This window comes from Lampris incognitus, chromosome 7 (genome assembly GCF_029633865.1).
Source record: "Lampris incognitus isolate fLamInc1 chromosome 7, fLamInc1.hap2, whole genome shotgun sequence".
Classification (NCBI taxonomy): domain Eukaryota; kingdom Metazoa; phylum Chordata; class Actinopteri; order Lampriformes; family Lampridae; genus Lampris; species Lampris incognitus.
The window spans coordinates 4,729,145-4,751,338 of NC_079217.1; the positions used below are offsets into that span (position 1 = coordinate 4,729,145).

The 22,194-nt window shown below is 46.3% G+C and overlaps 1 protein-coding gene across 1 annotated transcript in view; it reads left to right on the plus strand.

Moving 5' to 3' along the window:
- LOC130115432 (rho guanine nucleotide exchange factor 26-like) overlaps positions 1-22,194 on the plus strand; it is a 55,536-nt gene that overhangs the window by 16,335 nt on the left and 17,007 nt on the right. Inside the window, exons 7-12 of the mRNA XM_056283085.1 lie at positions 302-454; positions 719-848; positions 1,443-1,517; positions 3,133-3,222; positions 6,944-7,098; positions 13,580-13,789. Of these exons, the coding sequence (XP_056139060.1) occupies positions 302-454; positions 719-848; positions 1,443-1,517; positions 3,133-3,222; positions 6,944-7,098; positions 13,580-13,789 (813 nt within the window). The remainder of the gene's footprint in view (positions 1-301; positions 455-718; positions 849-1,442; positions 1,518-3,132; positions 3,223-6,943; positions 7,099-13,579; positions 13,790-22,194) is intronic.

The following is a 22,194-nucleotide window of genomic DNA, read 5'->3' on the forward strand; positions in this document are numbered from 1 at the left end:
TGGCGTGCCATTAAATCTACCATCTGTTCTTGTACAGGAAGAGAAAAGCATTTGTGCTCGGCGTTAATGTTGGCCCCTGTCTATTTCAGGAGGCTGAGGAGTTCCTCCTTTGTGATCTTCCAGCAGGGTCAGAAGGAAAAGGTGTTGGAGACACTTCCTGACTTTGTGTCTGTCAGAGTATTTCATGTTTTCCCCCAGTAGCGGATGAACAGAACCATCTGGTGCTTCTGGCCTGCGTCCCTGACGTGATGATGCTGGTCCATCTCCATCCATTCACCTCCGCTGCCTCCTGTTTCTCCAGGTTCTTCAGGGAGCTGGAAGACAGGCATCAACATAACATAGTGATTGATGATGTCAGCGACATTGTCTACAAGCATTCTCAGTCCAACTTTGATCCCTACGTCACCTACTGCTCCAATGAGGTCTACCAGCAGAGAACCCTGCAGAGACTAGTGTGAGTGAACACGCACACACACACACACACACACACACACACACACACACACACACACACACACACACACACACACACACACACACACACACACACACACATCACTGATGGCTCCGAGCCAACTCCAACTGCCCTGATCTCTTTCACTTGTGTACTTGCCTTTATCTCTCTTCCTCCTCCTTCTGCTACACTCTCTTCTTCTCCTCTTTTTTTCCTACTCAATGATCTCTGCCAACAACACCCCCCCACCTTCACCTCCCTCAGGTCTAAGAATCCAGTGTTTAAGGAGGTTCTGACCAGGATAGAGGGCCACCCAGACTGTAGGAACCTCCCCATGATCTCCTTCCTCATCCTGCCCATGCAGAGAATCACTCGCCTTCCCCTGCTCATGGACGTGAGTACATTCAGACGCACGCACACGCGTGCGCGCCTCAAAAGACAGTTTTGACATTGTGTGTATCCTTTCTATGAAAACAAAACTGCAAGCTCCTTTGACTCGGGGAAAAGTTTCCTCGACCTTTCTCCCCTCTTCCATTTTCCAAATTGGTTCCACTATGATGGTCTCCTCCCTCCGTCTCCCATCTCGCTTTCATTTTTTTTTCCCTTTCTACTCTTTGTGTTTCATGCTTCCCTCAGAGCCATAAAATCTCCCTTGCGTACTTTTGCTCCCGTTCCACTTTCTCTCTCTCTCTCTCTCTCTCTCTCTCTCTCTCTCTCTCTCTCTCTCTCTCTCTCTCTCTCTCTCTCTCTCTCTCTCTCTCTCTCTCTCTCTCTCTCTCCCCCTCTCTTCCTCTGACAACGCCTCCCCGGGGACTCGTACTCTCAGAGCGTTTTGGATCCTGAGAAAGTTTGGTTTCCATTTTCTTCTTCCCACCATCTTGTTTTGGTTTTAATATTTCGTCAGTGTGAAGACTGGGAGGGTGTGTTTATACGCGGCTGTGCTGTGAATCAGCATCCCTGACCTTTGCTCTCAATCTCTGTCTTACAGACAATCTGTCAGAAGACCCCCAAAGACTCTGCTCGATATGAGGAATGTAAGAGGGCCTTAAAAGCAGTCAGCAAGGTTCGTGGCTGGAGGGTAACACAGTTGGTCTTTAAGGCTTGACTAAACACGCTGTTCAAATCCTCCACCGCTGTTTATATTTTTCATTTTTTAGTGGTAATATGCTTCTCTTCAAAGCACATGTTGTTGGATTATTGGGCAATTTATCCTTTTTTAAAGCCTCACATTGCCACTGAAGGAAAGGCAGGATACACTAAAAACGTGTGAAAACACACGCACACACACACACACACACACACACACACATACAGTGGGGGTAGTTGTATGGCTTCAAGGGCAATGATATCCTACATTTTCAGATCTCATTCCTTTTTAACTAAAGCCTCAATAACTTCTGGGTGAAATAGCTGAAATACTGAGCCCATTCTCATCCCACAGCATCATGTCTTGATGGTGCCCTTCCACGTTTGTAAAGAGGACCGCCAGGTAGTGAGGCTCACCAGTGTACTGAACATTAACCCAAAACACAACTATATCATATTAGTCTGAACCAGTGTTGGACGCTGCAGGTGTCCAACACTGGTTGCAGGCGTCCCAACACTGCCACAGCAGGTTTAACACGAGTGTGTTGAACACCTGATGCATCTCTGTACAGACGCAGAAGGGTGCCGTATGCATTATATATCGACGCTTTGCTATATGATGACATGGCATGAGAATGCATGGGAAATTGCTGCACATCATCTCTTTGCTAAGTTTGAACAGAGTAATCGCTGAGGAGTAGGTGTGCTGGCACAATTTTACCCACGCGAGGTGCACGGAAATGGCAAACAGCTGAGAAGGGAAATGAGTCCAGCTACTCTTGCGGTGCTGAGAAGAACAGGTAATCGAAAAAGACAACACGTTTTGGCCAAAATCAACGGGACCAGCTGAGGACGGCCACAGGTCACAATGCATTGGGTGTTTAAAAAAAAACCCAAAACCATTCTTCTCGGCACAACAAGAGTAGCTGGAATCTTTTTATTTCAATAAACCGAGCAGCGTCATAAGTTTATATTTTCTCAAAGGAAAGCTAAAATTTGGTGTTATATGGAAGTGGTAAACTAACTATTATACAATATGTCAAATTAATGAGCTAATTTTGTATTATAAATTGTAATTATAAAGTGGCTCAAAATGGGGCGTCCGGGTGGCGTGGCAGTCTATTCCGTTGCCTACCCACACAGGGATCGCCGGTTCGAATCCCCCTGTTACCTCTGGCTTGGTTGGGCGTCCCTACAGACACAGTTGGCCGTGTCTGTGGGTGGGAAGCTGGATGTTGGTATGTGTCCTGGTCGCTGCACTAGCGCCTCCTCTGGTCAGTCGGGGCGCCTGTTCAGGGGGGAGGGGGAATGGAGTGATCCTCCCACATACTACGTCCCCCTGGTGAAACTCCTCACTGTCAGGTGAAAAGAAGCGGCTGGCGACTCCACATGTATCGGAGGGGGCATGTGGTAGTCTGCAGCCGTCCCCGGATCGGCAGAGGAGGTGGAGCAGCGACCGGGCTGGCTCGGAAGAGTGGGGTGATTGGCTGGGTACAATTGGGGAGAAAAGGGGGTATGTTGGCTCAAAATAAGGAGAAAGCTGCAAAGACTGGAGAAAGTTATGGACGTGTGTGTGTGTGTGTTGTTGGCAGGTGGTGAGGAAGTGTAATGAAGGAGCTCGCACCATGGAGAGAACGGAGATGATGTATACTATCAATTCGCAGCTAGAGTTCAAGATCAAGGTAATTATCTGGAGTAAAACCCACCACATAACATAAAGTGAACTTTAACTCCATTTTTTTTTCCTATCACACAGGCACACACAAACTCACCCATTGAATTCAAGGCTATAGAATAATCCAATATTCTTTAGATAGGTTTATCTTCTTTCTGTGTATCTGGATGCAGTTAAGCTGTTGTCATATTGAGAGTCACAATTTCATTTGTCTTATTTCAGAATCAGAATCATGTTTATTGGCCATGTAGGTTTGCACCTACATGGAATTGACTCCCATTTCGTGGCTCTCACGGTGTACTTAACATAGAATAACAACACAACAATCTTCAGGTACAGGACTATAGACTGGCAAAATAAGAGGTGATAATGGTGTAGAGTTGTGTTGCTGTTAAACCCACTGAGGCAAATTTGTAATTTGTGATATTGGGCTATACAAATGAAATTGATTTGATTTGATTAGAGAATATATTAGCTATGCTGCAATAGATGTTAGCAGGTTACTTACATACATGCCTGAGGTAGATGGACATGACAGCGTACCGGTGTAGCGAGAGTGGTCACAGCATATTTTGATGATAATGCAGTTATGTTTCGCTACCAGCGAGTATGCACCCTCATGACAGCAGCTGGATGATGGCAGGTTGCACTATTTCACCTTTTCTTGTGGCCAGGGAGGTGATAATTTGGGCATCTAAGTGGGTTGTTGGTAGTAAAAGGTTGCAGTGTGGGGTGCGACTCCCACCCATCAGAGTGTACATGGATGACAGGACTACAGTTATGACCACAGCTCCATGCACAGGCTTTTGCAGGCTTTTGACTAAACTGAGTGGTAATCTAAGCCGGGTGAAGGATGAGGGTCAAACTTAGCAAAACTAGGAGCTTGTCAGGGTGTCCAGGTAGCGTAGTGGTCTATTCAGTTGCCTACCAACATGGGGATCGCTGGTTTGAATCCCCGTGTTGCCTCCAGCTTGGTCGGGTGTCCCTACATACACAAGTGGCCATGTCACCCCGGATCGGAAGAGGGGGTGGAGCAGCGACCGGGACGGCTTGGAAAGAGTAGGGTAGTTTGCCGGATACAACTGGGGAGAAAAAGGGGGGGGGCAAACAAACTAGGAGCTTGTCGATTGTTAAGGGGAGAGTGGTGCAGGACAGCTTTCAGATTGATGAGATGTTTCCTTCTATACTAGAGAAACCTGTCGAGAGTCTAGGCAGACGCTCCTCTTTGAGCGACAGGGGGCAAGGCTGCGAGTGGAGAAAGGTTGTCGGGGAAGGCATTGTCACCTGGTAATTTGAAATCGTGGTGCCTGCAGTTTGGATTGTCACCACTGGCCTTTGACGGTTTGTGAGGGAGCTGTCAGCGAGGTGCAGGAGTTAGAGAGGATTATAAGCATGTCAGTTAGGAAATGGTTGGGTCTGAATAGCGTCGCCTTGTAAGGTAAGGGAATGTGGGTAGGCGAAAAAGAGAGTTGTCGGTTGTGCGCAGGCACGGCTACAAGGAAGCATACCTTGTCAGGCTGTAAGTAGTTTAGTTTAGTGCGGGGTCGCAACACTTGGCATCATAATAAATTTCTTAAGTATCTGGAAGGTATAATCAAAAGCAAGCGTACTGAAGTTCATTTGGTCCCCTGTTATAAAAGAAAACAGACCCATTGGTTTTTTACAGGAGGGTTTGAATGTCACAGTACAGACAAGTAATTGTAGTCTTGGTAACTGGGGGAAGGTGAGGGGCTGGAGGTTGTTAGTAGATGTTGGCATGCAGCGACAGGTCCCACTACCTTGAGACCTGGTCTGGCTCTATTTGGAGAAGGAGCTTCCACATCCCGTCAGACTGCCCTCGATGTTTCTTCTTCAGGCACAGCTCCGGTCAGGGCTGTGGTCCTTGGGCCTACCGGACGCAGCAGACCAGGCTCCCTCAGCCGGACACCTTCGACACACCTCCCGCACTCCACACGACGACACTAAAAACACAGTCAACACTAGGCGAGGCCGCCGCCAGACCGCTCTCAGTGTTATTGGAACTGCCGGTCTGCATGGGCTAGCAGTTAGCTTAGCCTGCCCTGCTTCCGCGTCCTGTCAGACCGCCCTCGGTGTTTCTTCTTTGGGTGCAGCTCCGGGCAGGGCCGTGGTCCCTGGGCCCACAGGATGCAGCAGACCAAGCTCTCCCTGCTGATCCAGTGCCAGCTTTCCCAGCCATCAAACGAAGACACAAACTTAGACGTGGACAAAGACACTGTTTGGACGGCACTGGGTGAGGCCGCCGCAAACATGAATTTATGCCACCATCTTCCCACACCGGAAGCGGAAAATAGTGCATTTCAGTTGAATTAGCGTTTCTGTTTGAGGATGCAGGTTAGGAAGGCTTTGAGAGGAAGACTTTAAAGTATGCAGAGATGGTAGCTGAGACAAGGGCTTGTGGTTGGCAGGCTCATGTTGGACCAGTTGAAATAGATGTTGGAGGGTTTGTAGCCAAATCAACTTAATTTCTTTTAGATTTTGGCATTCAAGGTTGTTGTTTGAGATCAGCCCAACTGAAAGGGTTAGTCAGTGGCTATGGATGAAGAGAAATAGGTTGGCGGTAGTTGGAGATGGATGGCAGCCGTTTAGGAGGCCCATATAGACCCGGTGGCACTGAGCACACATTGACGGTGCCAGTGAGGGTATTCGCCGTGCAGGCCCATATGGTGCTGGTGGCGGTTGTTCAAATTAACTTGTGGGATAAGTGGTAGATAGGTGTTGGGTGTGGGTATGCAGGGGAGTGGTTCTGGGATGCCAGAACTCACTGTTGAGCCTTCTGGATGTGTCATGGGCCCAATTCGATGAAACATATAGGATGGGAGGTGCCCACTTGATAACCCCAATGGTTACTCCTGTTGGCATTCTCAGTGGTTATTGCACATTGGTAGCCGAGGGCTGCTAGTAGGCACTCAGGTTTTGGTAGCCGACAAAGCCACTCGGTCTGCATGTAGCCCCCTAGTTTTCAGCACAAGGGATTTAACATCTGATCCTGTGTATTGCTTAATGAAAACGAGTTTGATATTATACTCATATTCTTAAACATGGTATTTTTATATGTAAGCCGATATCATGATATGAATAAATACTGTGTGAATTTCTCTGATTATCGCAATAATGTTTTCCGTATCGCCCAGCACCGGGCTGAATACACTCTTTCACACAGTAACCTTCACAATCTTGCCCATGCACTTTCTTTGTAACACATTCGTTCTTGTTAACAAGTGGCAGGAACAAGCTGACAAGTGCGTATTTAATTGGTATGTGAAGCATGGACTTAAGAGATTTAACACACTACCCATGCACAGGAACGTACACAAATGCGGCGACGAGATATGCACACCACAAGTCCCTCACTTGCATGCACGCAAACACACACAGACCTTGGCAGGCTCGAGTGAGTGTGGGAAAAAGCTGTTAGCACATTTGGGATTCACAGATGTCTGGAGAACATACTCTGACTTTGCATAGCCAGTTGCTCACACACACGCATACACATGCACACACACATATGCATACACATGCGCCCACTCATTGTTGAGCTTCCAGCCAAGCATAGAATATGTGATTTATAGTGTTTGCTGACATAATTGCAACTCTACAATAGTTCCAGACAATCTTAACGTTTGTTTTTCCTTTCCTCTGTTTACAATCCACGTTTGCCCAATTTTCCCCTCTTTCATTCACCCCCTGCCTTCTGTCCATCCCTCCAGCCTTTCCCGCTGGTGTCGTCGTCCAGGTGGATGGTGAAGAGAGGCGAACTGATGGCCTTCGTGGAGGAGAACAGCATCTTCCTCAAGCGCACATCACGGCAGCATGTCTACTTCTTCCTCTTCAATGACGTCCTCATTGTCACCAGGAAGAAGAGGTGGGTGTAGGGCTCTCTTCGTTCTCTTGTAACCAGCCCGTCATGTTTGCTCGGCAGATTCAACACTAGCCCACTGGAGATAAGAGTGAATGGTTGGACAGCTTCCCCTCTACAGGGTGTGTGTGTGTGTGTGTGTGCATACAAGTGCGCGGGCATGTGATTTAGCTAATACGTTAACTGTGGCCTTGGCATTCAGGGTTTACCCATAACTCACCTGTCCTGACATGTTTAAGGTGAAAGTAGCTGCAAGCTCCCGGCTGTTATCTTGTGTAGGTGCGTAAACCCCTGGAGGCCAAAACCCCCGAGCGTCGGAGTACGAGATATTATTTCCTCTCGTCTTTGTGTTGTCACTCGTTCTGGGATTGTGAGTGCAGATAACGCAAAAATGGCTCCGGATAATCCATTTTGAAACGAAAGCAAAAGCAAGTGACGCCTATTAAACGGTCAACTGGGGAAAAAGTTTTTGGGAAACGGTGATGGATTGAGTCATCGGAATAATCCACAATTACATCCCAACACGCACAGGTGTTTGTTATGCTGAACAGGTACAGTGAGAGGTAGTAATTAGACGAACATCAGGAACCCAGTAAGTGTGCGTTTAAGTCTGCTATTTCTCTCTCAGTGTGTGGTAGTGCTTTGCGTAATGTGCAGACGCCTGATGAGGCCAGGGAAACTGCCTATTGTCAGCTCCGTCAGGCAGTTTGTTTTCCCCATTTCCTTTAGTTTCGTGTAACATTAAAAAGCAAGCCTTTAAAGAGGATTTCTGAGGATTTTTGTGGTTTGTGTGTGTCTTTGTTTGGATAGTTGCGTACACACGAGTGTATGTGTATCTCTTCTCCCCAGAAAAATAAACAAAATCCCTACCAGCTTCCCGCCTTCTCCTTTGCCTGCGTCTGGAATTGATTTTCCCGCCAATCGTTGCTGAGAATTCCTAAGAATCATAAAAACATTCCGTATGACATTTTTTCTGGGAATCCGACCTGCCTGGGCCTTCAGACTGCAGCAGTGGGCGGTGTCAGATGTGAACTTTGGAAGAGGGCTTAGGGATGTTTTATGATCCTGTGCGTGTGTGTGTGTGTGTGTGTGTGTGTGTGTGTGTGTGTGTGCACATGTGTGCCACTAAGACTGCGAGAAGCTGCTATAATATTGGTTTTCTCTGCGGAGCCACGTGAACCCCACCGTGGCACGCTACTCTACCACACTCCATCTGCAGGAACCAAAACAAAAACACAGAGGGGTGCGTGAGGCTAGCCAGCCACAGCCAGGTCGTACCATAGACCGACCGCGTAGTCATAATCTCGTAATAGCTCCCACTTGTCAGTATAATTTGGGGTAGGTAGCCGGCTTTACTTTGCAGCTAAGCACACACGGCTGCCAAGAGCAGCACAGGGTTTTGACTTCGACCTTTTCAGCTACTTTTATCTTCATCTTGCAGTCGCATTTCAGGTATGAGCCACTGCTGCAAGAGTGGGGGGGGGGGAACATTGACATTTCTAGATCAACAGCATCCCAAGCAAAAAAATCTGTTGAGGGGGCAAAGCTCGACCCCGTAGCATCCAGACAGGAGGGGACGGATTTTATGTGCAAAGGGAATGTACCTTTTCCCCAGTCGACCAGGGAAAAGATTGCACAGAAGCGCGTGTGCTTGCCTTTTGTTCCGTTGGTTCTGCTTGTGTTGGTGTCCTGTCAGAATCGGTGCTATGTTAGGTTAGTGTTGGACGGCAGCACACTGTTGTGTCCCTGCGCCCTGATTTGAAGGAACACTTACATAACACTGACTCCACACCAGATGGCTTCTCTCTCAACCTCACTTCCTCTGGCTTTCCATTCTCTGTGATGGTGGGCCTTCATCTAACCGCTGCCTCTGTTGAGGTTTCCATCTTTGTCTCTCTCTCGCCAATGTACGAGTTTAATCCCATCACTCTCCCTCTTTCGGGCTGTTTTTCCCCTTTTGTTTAGGTTGTTGACCAGGTAATGGCCTCAGGGACACTGGACAGTAATGCATTTTGTGCACGTGTCTGTGCAGGCAGCTACATGCTTGGCTTGACTGGACTCCCAAATCTACTTCTTCTCAGTATAAAAGCATCAGTAGAATGCTGTAGGCATGTGTGTGTGTGTGTGTGTGTGTGTGTGTGTGTGTGTGCCGTGTACAGTCCTGGTGACGTATGGTGACTCCCAGTAAGTGTTATCGCCGACAGTTGCGTAGTTGTCATTCCAACAATGCTTAATGTATGTTTTGGCTGTAAGCAGCTGGTAAAAAGGAGGCCATACGCTTCCTTCTTCCTCTCGTTCATTTTGTTTTCTCCATTCTGCTTCATTGCAACATATAACTTAACCCACAAACATGCGCAATCCCGACCCAGCCCATTCCACAGTGCAATGTAAGAGACATTCCGCTTTCATTGCTTTAGCTGGAAGGCGTTCAGAGAGCGTTTCTCTTAGTGGGTCTGGACGAGAACAAAAATACTTTGCATCCTAAAATGGATCAAACACTTGGTCGGTGAGGCCTAAAGCTAGTCAGTTTTCTGATTAAAACGAGATTAACCTGAGTTTATCTCAAGTTCACCTCAGCGATCAGAGACTAAAATAAAGAAGACATCAAAAAGGCTACACGTAATGAATCCCTGCACGGCTCGCTCGCTTTTCACCCTGCGAGTCTCTGACTGCAAATCAGCCGAGTTTGAATATTTAATAACCGGAGAGATTTTGATTCTGATCCGCTGCATCATTCCTTTCAATTTGTTCCCCCTTTGCTGTCTTTTCATGTCTTCCTGCGTATTCTCCTTCCCTCACCACACCTTCCTCCTGTTTTCTCCTGTCCTCTTTTATGAAACCCAACAGGTTGTTTGCAGTGGACTCGGGCCTTGATTTATAGGTTGGCTATAGCCGAGGTTGATGGGTTACGGTTGAGCATTGTTCAGAATCCAACTGTGACTGGATTCCCTCAACCAGCCATGATGGAAAAAAACTGTGTACACGTGTTGGCATTTGACCCCTTCCTCTTTTTGGGGGGGGATTCCCCCCCCCTTTCTCCCCATTTGTATCCGGCAAATTTCCCCACTCTTCCGGGCCGTCCTGGTCGCTGCTCCACCTCTTCTGCCGATCCGGAGAGAGCTGCAGACTACCACATGCCTCCTCCGATACATGTGAAGTCACCAGCCGCTTCTTTTCACCTGACAGTGAGGAGTTTCACCAGGGGGACGTAGAGCATGGGAGGATCACGCTATTCCCCCCAGTCCCCCCCCCCGAACAGGTGCCCCAACTGACCAGAGGAGGCGCTAGTGCAGCAACCAGCACACATACCCACGTCTGGCTTCCCACCCACAGACATGGCCAATTGTGGCTGTAGGGACGCCCGACCAACCCAAAGGTAACATGGGGATTCGAACCGGCGATCCCCGTGTTGGTAGGCAATGGAATAGACCGCTACGCTACCCGTATGCGCTGACCCCCCCCCCCCCTTAACTGTTTAATACTTGGTTAGTTAATTCTTATGCTTGTTATTGCTGGAAGGAGTGTGTAAGTATGTGGGAGTGAGAACATCCCATTTTGTATGTATTATTACTGGATACGTCTTACATCATGTCCTCTGAAAAAGCTAGTTCCTTGTACCGTCGCCTCTTGACCCGGAAGCATCTCTACCCTCCAAACTGACATAAACCTGGTGGGCGGGGCTTCTGTAACGGTCCCAAACATAATGAAACACAGTAAACAAACTGTTGGTTTAAAACCCCTATTACAGCAAAGCATTACAAGTGGTCCTATGAGAGTTTCACAATGACTTCCAGATGTCTCCAGTTAACGGCAAGAACCACTCAGCCGGGCGTCACGAAGTCCATCTGCTTATGAGAATTTAGATATTTCTCAATGCACCAGAGAGTAGCTTGTGTCTTTGTTTAAGGAGTGACTGACAATTTTGGCACTGGCATTGCTAGATATCAGTTTGTAGGTGGGCTTAGAAAGTTTAGGGTGGGTCTATAGAGCATGCATGCTCTGAACAGTTTACTGGCTAAATAGTTTTATGATAGGAAGAGAATCATATAAAATGTCCCACAGTGAGCAACATCACATAGCATGAGCCACAAAAACACTGAAAAACCGACAATAGTATACAACTTTAGTATACAACAGGAAGCAGGGCAGGCTAGGCTAGCTGCTAGCCCATGCAGACCAGCAGTTCTGACAGTCATCCTGGCTGGCGTTTGTTCTGTTGGACAGTCATTTTTTTTCTTTTGCTTAGTTTGGATACAAGTCTTCTTAGTTTGGATGTATGTGTTCTTAGTTTAGATGTATTTGTTCTTAGTGTGGATATGTGGGTTCTTAGTTTGGATATAAGTGTCCTTAGTTTGGATATAAGTGTCCTTAGTTTGGATATATGGGTTCTTAGTTTGGATATATGGGTTCTTAGTTTGGATATAAGTGTTCTTAGTTTGGATATATGGGTTCTTAGTTTCGATATGAGTGTTCTTAGTTTAGATACAAGTGTTCTTAGTTTAGATATATGTGGTCTTAGTTTGGATATATGGGTTCTTAGTTTGGGTAAATGGGTTCTCAGTTTGGATATATGGGTTCTTAGTTTGGGTAAATGGGTTCTCAGTTTGGATATATGGATTCTTTGTTTGGATATATGAGTTCTTAGTTTGGGTATATGTGTTCTTAGTTTGGATATATGGGTTCTTTGTTTGGATATATGAGTTCTTAGTTTGGGTATATGTGTTCTTAGTTTGGATATATGGGTTCTTAGTTTGGGTATATGGGTTCTTAGTTTGGGTATATGGGTTCTTAGTTTGGGTATATGTGTTCTTAGTTTGGATATATGGGTTCTTAGTTTGAATATATGGGTTCTTTGTTTGGATATATGAGTTCTTAGTTTGGGTATATGGGTTCTTAGTTTGGATATATGGGTTCTTTGTTTGGATATATGAGTTCTTAGTTTGGATATATGGGTTCTTATTTTGGATATATGGGTTCTTAATTTGGGTATATGGGTTCTTAGTTTGAATATATGGGTTCTTTGTTTGGATATATGGGTTCTTAGTTTGGGTATGTGTGTTCTTAGTTTGGATATATGGGTTCTTAGTTTGGGTAAATGGGTTCTCAGTTTGGATATATGGGTTCTTTGTTTGGATATATGAGTTCTTAGTTTGAATATATGGGTTCTTTGTTTGGATATATAGGTTCTTAGTTTGGGTATATGTGTTCTTAGTTTGGATATATGGGTTCTTAGTTTGGGTATATGGGTTCTTAGTTTGGATATATGGGTTCTTCGTTTGGATATATGGGTTCTTAGTTTGGGTATATGGGTTCTTAGTTTGGATACATGTGTTTAGTTTGGATATGTGTGTTCTTAGTTTGGATAAATGGGTTCTTAGTTTGGATATGTGTGTTCTTAGTTTGGATATTTGTGTTCTCAGTTTGGGTATATGGGTTTTTAATTTGGATATGTGTTCTAGTTTGGATATGTGTGTTCTTAGTTTGGATATACGTATGTGTTCTTAGTTTGGGTATATAGGGTTTAAATTGGGATATATGTGTTCTAGTTTGGATGTGTGTGTTCTTGTAGTTTTTGGACATGTGTTTTTGTCTTTGTGTTGCACTGCTGTGGGTCGGGGGAAATGGTATTTCGTTTCATTTCATGTAACACAAGTACATGAAGTGAAACGACAAAGTGTTCCTGATTCCTGAACTGAACATCAAGGAGGCCCAGCGGCAGCAAGCGGTTGCCTAGATGGCCTACTAAGGGCACAGCGGTGTGAGTCAGAAGAAAAACCTTTCACCTGACAAGTAGGAGCGGAGCCACGCTTTCCTCTCATTAGAACAGAGGACGTTGGATGAATAGTGATACGTCTTCACTACTTGGTTGTAAAAAGTATTCGGCAAAAAAACAAAAACAAACTGTGACTGGGTGGGCTGCCGTCGTTTGACTGCTTTTTTTGTGTGTGTGTGCAAGATTTGTTAATGAGGACTGTTCTTTATTTTTTGTTTTGCTTGTATTTTTTTTTTTTTTTGTCCTTTCATCTTCTGTACTGAATTTAGTTCTCATTTCTTTCTTAACCTGTGGTTTCCCTGGTAAGCTGACTGGCGTCCACGCATTTCCTACAGTTCACACATTCACATCTGGGCACTTCCCGCAATTTCCGACCGCTGACCACCAGAGTTGGGCAAGCAACCTGGCGACCACAAGCCGGTTTTTCACAGTGCTGGAGCTCCGGCCCCAGTGTTCAGTCACTTTCTCAGGAGTAAATCTGATGTGACGTAGAATTCAGTGTGGAGAAATAAAGAATGTTGTTATTCCATAATGTTATTTTGAATAGATTAAACTGATTGCTGCTATTGGCACGTATATATGTATGTAACTTTGTGAGTTTTGACAGCCGAAAACAAATACCTTGTATGTGTCTAAGTATACTCCTGATTCTGATTTGAAGCATTAATAAATCCTGTTTTTTCCCCCTCCCTCGTTCTCTTTCTCCATCTTCAGTGAAGACAGCTACACCGTGATAGACTATGCCTTAAGGGACCAGATCTGGGTGGGGGCTTGCCAGCCCGAGGATCTCAACCTGTCGCCAGTCAGAACCACCGCCAGCATGCTGACGTCACGGCAGCCCGGCACCAACCATCTCTTCCGCCTCCGATTCCGTAGCAACCACTCGGGTGAAAAGGTGCCCATGATCCTGGGGACAGAGTTGATGTGAGTGTTTTCATCCTGTGTGTGTCAGTAACGGGTCGAAAATCAGATGAACCGTATTGCTTCCTTTCATCATACTTCTTCTCTTATCTGTTCAAACTCTTCTTTTTTTTTTATCCCCCCCTTATTTTCCCAATTGTACCTGGCCAATCACCCCACTCTCTGAGCCGTCCCGGTCTCTGCTCCACCCCCTCTGCTGATCCAGGGAGGGCTGCAGACTACCACATGCCTCCTCCCATACATGTGGAGTTGCCAGCCCCTTCTTTTCACCTGACAGTGAGGAGTTTCACCGGGGGGACGTAGCGTGTGGGAGGATCACGCTATTCCCCCCAGTTCCTCCTCCCCCCCGAACAGGCGCCCCGACCAACCAGGGGAGGCACTAGCGCAACGACCAGAACACATGCCCCCATCCGTCTTCCCTCCCGCAGACACAGCCACTTGTGTTGTAGGGACACCCGACCAAGCCAGAGGTAACATGGGGATTCGAACAGGCGATCCCCATGTTGGTAGGCAACGGAATAGACTGCTATGCTACCCGGACGCCCTGTCTGTTCAAACTCCTCACGCCTTCCCTAACATACTGCTACCATTGCTTTTCTGTCTGTGAGCAACCTGATCTGAGCAGAACCGGTTCTGTACAAGTTAACATCGTGCTACATTTTCAGAAACAGAAGAGAGTCGGCTGCTAAAACACGACTGCTAATAGTCATACACCTCACTCCCAGTGTTATTTGGCATTGCGTTTGGATTATCGGGGCTCGATGTTGTTGCCCTTCATTTCACAAACATTACTGCTATGTTTCTACCTTTGTTCTTCTTCTTCTGTTTCCTTCTTCTTTGGCAGTGAATTGCAACATTTTAACTGTATTTGTGCTTCTGGACTAAACTGGTTGATTTGAGTTTTCATAATTCTGCCGTACTTAAAGCATTCCCTCTATTTATTCATTTATGTAAAATTTCAAATTCTTCCCTTGAGTCTCGAAGTGTGTCGATATGCAAATTCAAATGTAATTTCGCCGTCCCACATCAAAGGGAGTGTCTATATATGGATAATTGTTGCCACATCAAGGTGTGTATGAGTGTGTCATTTCTCCCGCTCCAGGTCAGATGGCGTAATCTTACCGTCTTGTCAAGCTGAAAAGTCCTTAAACAAGTACTTTCAGTCCGCATCACCCTATTTTAATCCATTACTCACTCGTCATTTGCTCTTGGCCCAGACTTGCCTCCCCCGCCCCTCTCTCTTCACTCTCCCGTCTCTCTCCAATGCTCCTCTTCACACACACCTGTTTTTAGTTTCGCAGGAATATTTGGTTACGTTCCTCGTCAGGGCTCTCCGTGTCTGACCTTTGCACTCTCCAAAACTGGTAGCTTGCTATGTGGGCGATCTAGGAATCGAGGCTTAATCTGCTGAGAAACTCGCTGCAAGTTGCTCTTTGGAAGAGTGTCAGCAAGATGCAAAAAAAAAGAAAGAAAGAAGTATTTTAAAATGTTAATTTAGTTTGTCGACTGGGAGTCTTTTGACTCTGTCACCCCCCCCCCCCCGCAGCTCACTAAGTCTGCAGGTTTGTGCATCTGTGGTGTAAATAACTTACATATTTGACCTGGAGATAAAATCAACTTTTTATTATTTACCTTGTTGAACTCCAGGTGTAGTCATTGTTAGCGTAGTGCTATGTGGGTAAAGCTCGAACCGCCATCTCGTGTCTCTCTCTGCAGAGCGGGAACGATAGGCGGTGCTGCTCAGATTATATAACCCACGCAAACAAAGAGAGCTGTCATATGTTGGGCTGCCTCATCCAAAGTGTGTTTGTTCTGTTTAGTGTTTGTATATGGACAAGGGCTGCAACTCTCGAACACACAGACACACACATATTTCAGTGTAATAATAATTATTGCGGCGGTTCAAGGCTTTCTTCTTAAGGGTTTTCACGGTGGGGCCTGTTCCTCCTCATTCCTGTGCATTCGGAGAACCTCCCTCGCCTGTCCTCATTATGAGGAGCTGCAGCTACACAATGGATTTTAGCTTCTACTGGCAGGAACTCTGTCTCGGCTTACCTTAATACAATTTTAAATGTTTTTTCAGCCTTTCGCGAATCCTAAATATCCAGGAGACCCGTTCACTAGGTCTCTGCTGGCTTTTCTACCTGCCATTTACAGTTTATACGTATGCTGGAGTGCTCGTGAATGAAACACTACAGTGAAGTGTTCCTATCTCCTAGAAATCTCAGCAACACACATCATGACCAGTGATGGCAGCCAGTCAGTTGTTGTGTAGGAAGTTTTGTTTAAATATCCCATGAAACGGCATTTAGAGCACCACAAACTTCCTCAGTCTGACGTATCTCCAAAGACGGTTTACCTGTGTAAGGTCAGCCGCTCGCGGTCACCGCCATCGTTCTTCCATTTGCAAGCGCCCTGGGCTAAAACAAGGCTACATGGCCAAAAACCTACTTAATGTGACTCTACAACCTTGAATTTTAGTTTTTAGTTTTTTTTCCCCCCAAGTCTCTGGAAGGGGCTGTGTCCAAGGCTACTTGAGCTTCAACCTTGTGAATTTTCATCAAATGCCAAGCTACCATGGCCATGAGGCTAAACAAAGTTAGTTGGCCGTGTCGGCTGAAGAGGAGGCAAAGAAAGCCAACATTTCAACACGTAGGCGAGGGACATTTTGTGATGCGATGACGTCACTAAAAAAACCCATCTGTTTTCCAAACACACGAGTCATGTCAGTTCCACTTGGTAAATTGTTCTCTAGTCCGGACAGTCTTTACTGACATGAGAAAATGTAGAAAGGTAATTCCTCAAAATTGCGATGTTTTTTTTTGGGGGGGGGGGGGGATTCGCCCGTTGACCTCAATTCATTTTACACTTACTGCACTTCGAGCGCCCCTAGTGGCCACTTTCACAGTGGCGTACCTTTGGTTCAGGCTAAAGTACCTTTGGAATGAAGCAGAATGTGGGAGGGGATGCAGATCGGCTTAGCTAACAGCCAGTAATGGCCAAGCATTTCGAGAGGAATGTGGACACTGATGAACCATATTGATCAACCATATTGATCAACCATATTGGCTGGTTTCAGTTTGGTGCTAGACTCGTTTTCTCTCAGTCTCACTCATTCATTGTGTATTTTGTTAGTGTACACCATCAACTGCAGGATGATGTCGTTAAAAAAATTCCATTTAGGATTTCTTTTTTTTTTTAATTTCCCCCTTTTTCTCCCCAATTGTACCCAGCCAATTACCCCACTCTTCCGAGCCGTCCCGGTCGCTGCTCCACCCCCCTCTGCTGATGCAGGGAGGGCTGCAGACTACCACATGTCTCCTCCTCCAACACATGTGGAGTCGCCAGCCACTTCTTTTCACCTGATAGGAGTTTCACCGGGGGGGCACAGCATGTAGGAGGATCGCGCTATTACCTCCAGCCCCCCCCCCCCCCCCCCGAACAGGCGTCCTGACCGACCAGAGGAGGAAGCGGTAGTGTAGCGACCAGGACACATACCCACATCCGGCTCCCCACCCGTAGACACGGCCAATTGTGTCTGTAGGGACGCCCGACCAAGCCGGAGGCAACACGGGGATGCGAAGCGGCGATCCCTGTGTCGGCAGGCAGCGGAATAGACCGCTGCGCTACCCGGACACCCTACGATTTATTTTAACTGAACTGCCTTTTTTTTATATCTGAATTTCCTGAAATAGTGTTAAGTAGGTGTAAATGAAGTGCACATAAAAGAGGAAAGGAGAAACATTTGTCATTTCATGGGACCTTTCAGAGGAGCCTGTTGGAGAGGGCGGTAATGATGTTATGTGTGACTGATCCTGGACTGACCAGTCTGAGTAGCATGACTCACACACGTTAGCCACTGGGCCTCAGACACAGCCCTTGTACCAGTAAGGTGAGGCGGGGGGTCTCGTCAGCCTGCCCCCACTGTCCACAGTGTGTGTGTTGTTGTTCTGGAAAGCCCCTGGACTCCCTGCTTAGAAACTCTGGGTTCGGGGCCCCTGTAATTACGTGCGTGTGGGGGGCGGCACCCAACTCACTGTAATTCTGAATGAGCTGACGAGGACAGCTCCTGGCGACCGTCCTTTGTACTGGTGGTTTCTATGTGTTCTCCCTCCGGTTGCTTAGCAGTGGCCCATTGTTAAAGTGGGCTTGTTCCCACGAGTCTCCCCAATCTACCCCCTCCCTTCCTCCCCCCCTCCCTCTCTTCACTCACCCGAACCCTTTCATCCCGGTGCTGTGTCTCATCTCTTAGACAGCAGCCAATGTACTGTCTCCCATTTCGGGAACTGTCAAATATAGAACCGTACAACTTCCCCTTCCTTCGGACCATTCATCCCAAGTCGACCAGTCTAAGCGGTCATGACACGTGGAAAATGGCGTTACATTATCCAGCCAGTCCTTTTATCTGTGGGCTGTAATGAAGCGGCGCAGACCAGGGAGGGATTCTTCAAGGGTGCCGAGACAATTCCACAAATAGACGTTAGCGCAAAGAAAGTGACCCTGCTGCAATTTTTTTTCTTGTAGCTTTTAACCTGCTTTTAATACTTAACCTCTGTTGAAACGGGTCACCTCGAAGTTAATCGTCTCTCTCGGCTACGTACCTTTTTGCTTTTTAATTTAATTTAAGTTTTTATTGAGTTTCTATTAGGAACATAAATACAAATGATAAAGTACAAAAGGCCAAAAAAAAAAAAGAGAAGAGAAAGCGATAAAACAGCAGTGACATAACACAAGCACAGCGTGGTGTCTGCAGCGTGTGCGGCGGCGGTGACTGTAGAGTCCGTCAGCACGCCGTCGGTCCTTGAGGCAATCAGCAGGCGAGCCGTTCTGCAGCTCAAACCTGCGAACCGAAGAGACGCCCCTACATGAACAGCCTTGGTGCAAACAGCTACACATGCACAATGACTTTCGTAGTGTGGTGTTTTGCTTTGGGACTGCACAACACGCCTTCGCCGGGCTGGTGTGGCACACTGCACACACATGTGAATAGTCTTCAGCAGGCTCATTTAGGAAAGCGTTTTTGGGAAGGCCTTTGCTCTTTATGCTGCTCCTTTTTTTTATATTTATAAAAAAAATTATATCCGGTTATAGACAAGAGAGAACAAAACACAGGGATAAAATGTGTACGGGTAGGGAGTGGTTTTTTGTCTTTACGACATGATCATCGATTTGTGTAAATAAAACCAGGCCTATGGGGTGCTACGTAGTCGAACCATTTTTCCCAGTATAAGGCTCATCGTTCCAGTTCATGGCTGACAGATGCTGCTCCTCTCCATTTTATAAATGTCCAGTGTAATTTCCATCCATGTGTTTAAAGTTGGACTCTCCTGTGATAACCACTTCCTGCTGAGAGTCTGTTTACCAGCCACCAGCAGTATATATATATATATATATATATATATATATATATATATATATATATATATATATATATATATATATATATATATGTATGTATGTATGTATGTATGTATGTATGTATACAGTGCATCCGGGAAGTATTCACACCCCTTCACTTTCCCCACATTTTGTTATGTTACAGCCTTATTCCAAAATGGATTCAATTCCTTTTTTTCTCATCAATCTACACACAATACCCCATAATGACAAGGTGAAAAAGGTTTTGTAGAAATGTTTGCAAATTTATTAAAAATAAAAAACTGAAATATTGCATGTACATAAGTATTCACACCCTTTGCTATGACACTCAAAATTGAGCTCAGGTTCATCCTGTTTCCACTGATCATACTTGAGATGTTTCTACATCTTGATTGGAGTCCACCCGTAGTAAATTCAATTGATTGGACATGATTTGGAAAAGCACACACCTGTCTATATAAGGTCCCACTGTTGACAGTGCATGTCAGAGCAGAAACCAAGCCATGAAGTCAAAGGGATTGTCTGTGGACCTCCGAGACAGGATTGTATCGAAGCACAGATCTGGGGAAGGGTACAAAAAACATTCTACAGCTTTGAAGGTCCCGAAGAGCCCGGTGGTCTCCATCATTCGTAAATGGAAGAAGTTTGGATCCACCAGGACTCTTCCTAGAGCTGGCCGCCCAGCCAAACTGAGCAATCGGGGGAGAAGGGCCTTGGTCAGGGAGGTGACCAAGAACCCGATGGTCACTCTGACAGAGCTCCAGTGTTCCTCTGTGGAGATGGGAGAACCTTCCAGAAGGACAACCATCTCTGCAGCACTCCACCAATCAGGCCTTTATGGTAGAGTGGCCAGACGGAAGCCTCTGCTCAGTAAAAGGCACATGACAGCCCGCTTGGAGTTTGCCAGAAAGCACCTAAAGGACTCTCAGACCAGGAGAAACAAGATTCTCTGGTCTGATCAAATCAAGATTGAACTCTTTGGCCTGAATGCCAAACGTCACGTCTGGAAGAAACCAGGCACCTCTCATCACCTTGCTAATACCATCCTTACAGTGAAGCATGGTGGTGGCAGCATCATGCTGTGGGGATGTTCTTCAGCGGCAGGAACTGGGAGACTAGTCAGGATCGAGGGAAAGATGAATGGAGCAAAGTACAGAGAGATCCCTGATGAAAACCTGCTCCTGAGCGCTCAGGACCTCAGACTGGGGCGAAGGTTTACCTTTCAACACGACAACGACCCTAAGCACACAGCCAAGACAACGAAGGAGTGGCTTCGGGACAAGTCTGTGAATGTCCTTGAGTGGCCCAGCCAGAGCCCAGACTTGAACCCCATTGAACATCTCTGGAAAGACCTGAAAATAGCTGTGCAGCGACGCTCCCCATCTAACCTTACAGAGCTGGAGAGGATCTGCAGAGAAGAATGGGAGAAATACCCCAAATATAGGTGTGCCAAGCTTGTAGCTTCATACCCAAGAAGACTTGAGGCTGTAATCGCTGCCAAGGATGCCTCAACCAAGTACTGAGTAAAGGGTGTGAATACTTATGTACATGCAATATTTCAGTTTTTTATTTTTAATACATTTGCAAAAATTTCTACAAAACCTTTTTTGCTTTGTCATTATGGGGTATTGTGTGTAGATTGATGAGAAAAAAAAGGAATTTAATCCATTTGGGAATAAGACTAACATAACACAATGTGGGGAAAGTGAAGGGGTGGGAATACTTTCCAGATGCACTGTATATATATTTTGTAGCGTTTAACCTCCTTTTAATGGTTATTAACCTCTGTTTAAACGGGTCACCTTGAAGTTAATCGTCTCTCTTGGCTACATATGTATCTCTGTGAAAGCACGCATGTGACATTGGAAACAGTAACTTCCTCACAAGGAGCCGTCCCTGATGAGATGCTCCCTGTCGAGAGTCTGACCATCGCTCTCCATTAAAGTGGCCTGTCAGCCGTTTCATTAGCGACTTCGCTCTTGTGAGTAAATCAGTGCTTCAGAATTCACGAGTGCTGCCGTAAAGGGTCCGATCACACTGGACGCCTTTTTTTTTTCTTTTTTTTTTTTGCCCCGACAGCCCGGATTCAGATCACAATCGACACGGTTTTGGCAGAGAGCAGCATCTTTTTGTTACTAGGCAACCACAGGATCAGCCGTCAATCACTCGTGTGTCAGTGATAAGCGAATTAGCCACACAACTCTGCCCGTCCGACTTAATGTTGTCAAAAACGAAGTATTTTTATTTCTTTAAAACAAGGAGAGGTGGCGAGCACTTGCCTTTTAGCCTTTTTGGAAAGTCACCCAAGGGGGACCCGGCACTCGTTTTGGGATCGCTTTGAGAAGGCCCGCCCCTCTGCGCTTCCGGTTGGACAGCAGAAGAGAACTGGGGGTGGCGTGTGATGTTTTTTGCTGAGCATTTTTCCCTTTAAGGCGCTCAGGGCTTTTCTCCAAAAACGCGAGGCGGAAAAGAAAAAGCGTGGCGCCCAAGACGCATAAACGGCGACCAAAACGCTTCAGACCCAATTGAAAACCACTAGATAAGGGTGCCTGTAACTGCCAGGGAGCTGTCCATTGTTATTGCACCGTAACGCAGCATTTGACTCGTCGAAGAAACTGGAGGTGACTCAAGCCCCGTGTCAAACACACAAATCTTATTTTGGGAGATTTTGGTTTTGGGGGTTTTTTTTTCAAATGGGAAAATATAGTAGGGATTTTGGTGTCTGGTCTGAACCATCTGCTCTTGCAGCTAATTTTGTCCTACAAAGTGACAGCATGGCTGGGCCGCTGCGTTGGAGCACGCTGAATAAAACCGTCCGTCAACTGTCTGGCAACATTAAGGAAAACAGAATGGTGGAGGCTGGCTAGATAAAGCAGAGGCGGGGCCCGATGGCGTCGTCTAAACAAACCGTAAGCGTTTCAGCTTGTAAAGCAAAGTTCCTGGCAATGTTGTAAGGGCTCATCCTCCATATGCTGACCTCTAAGAGCTGCAGCACCCGGGTCTAGTATATGTCAGTAAGGCCAGTGGCT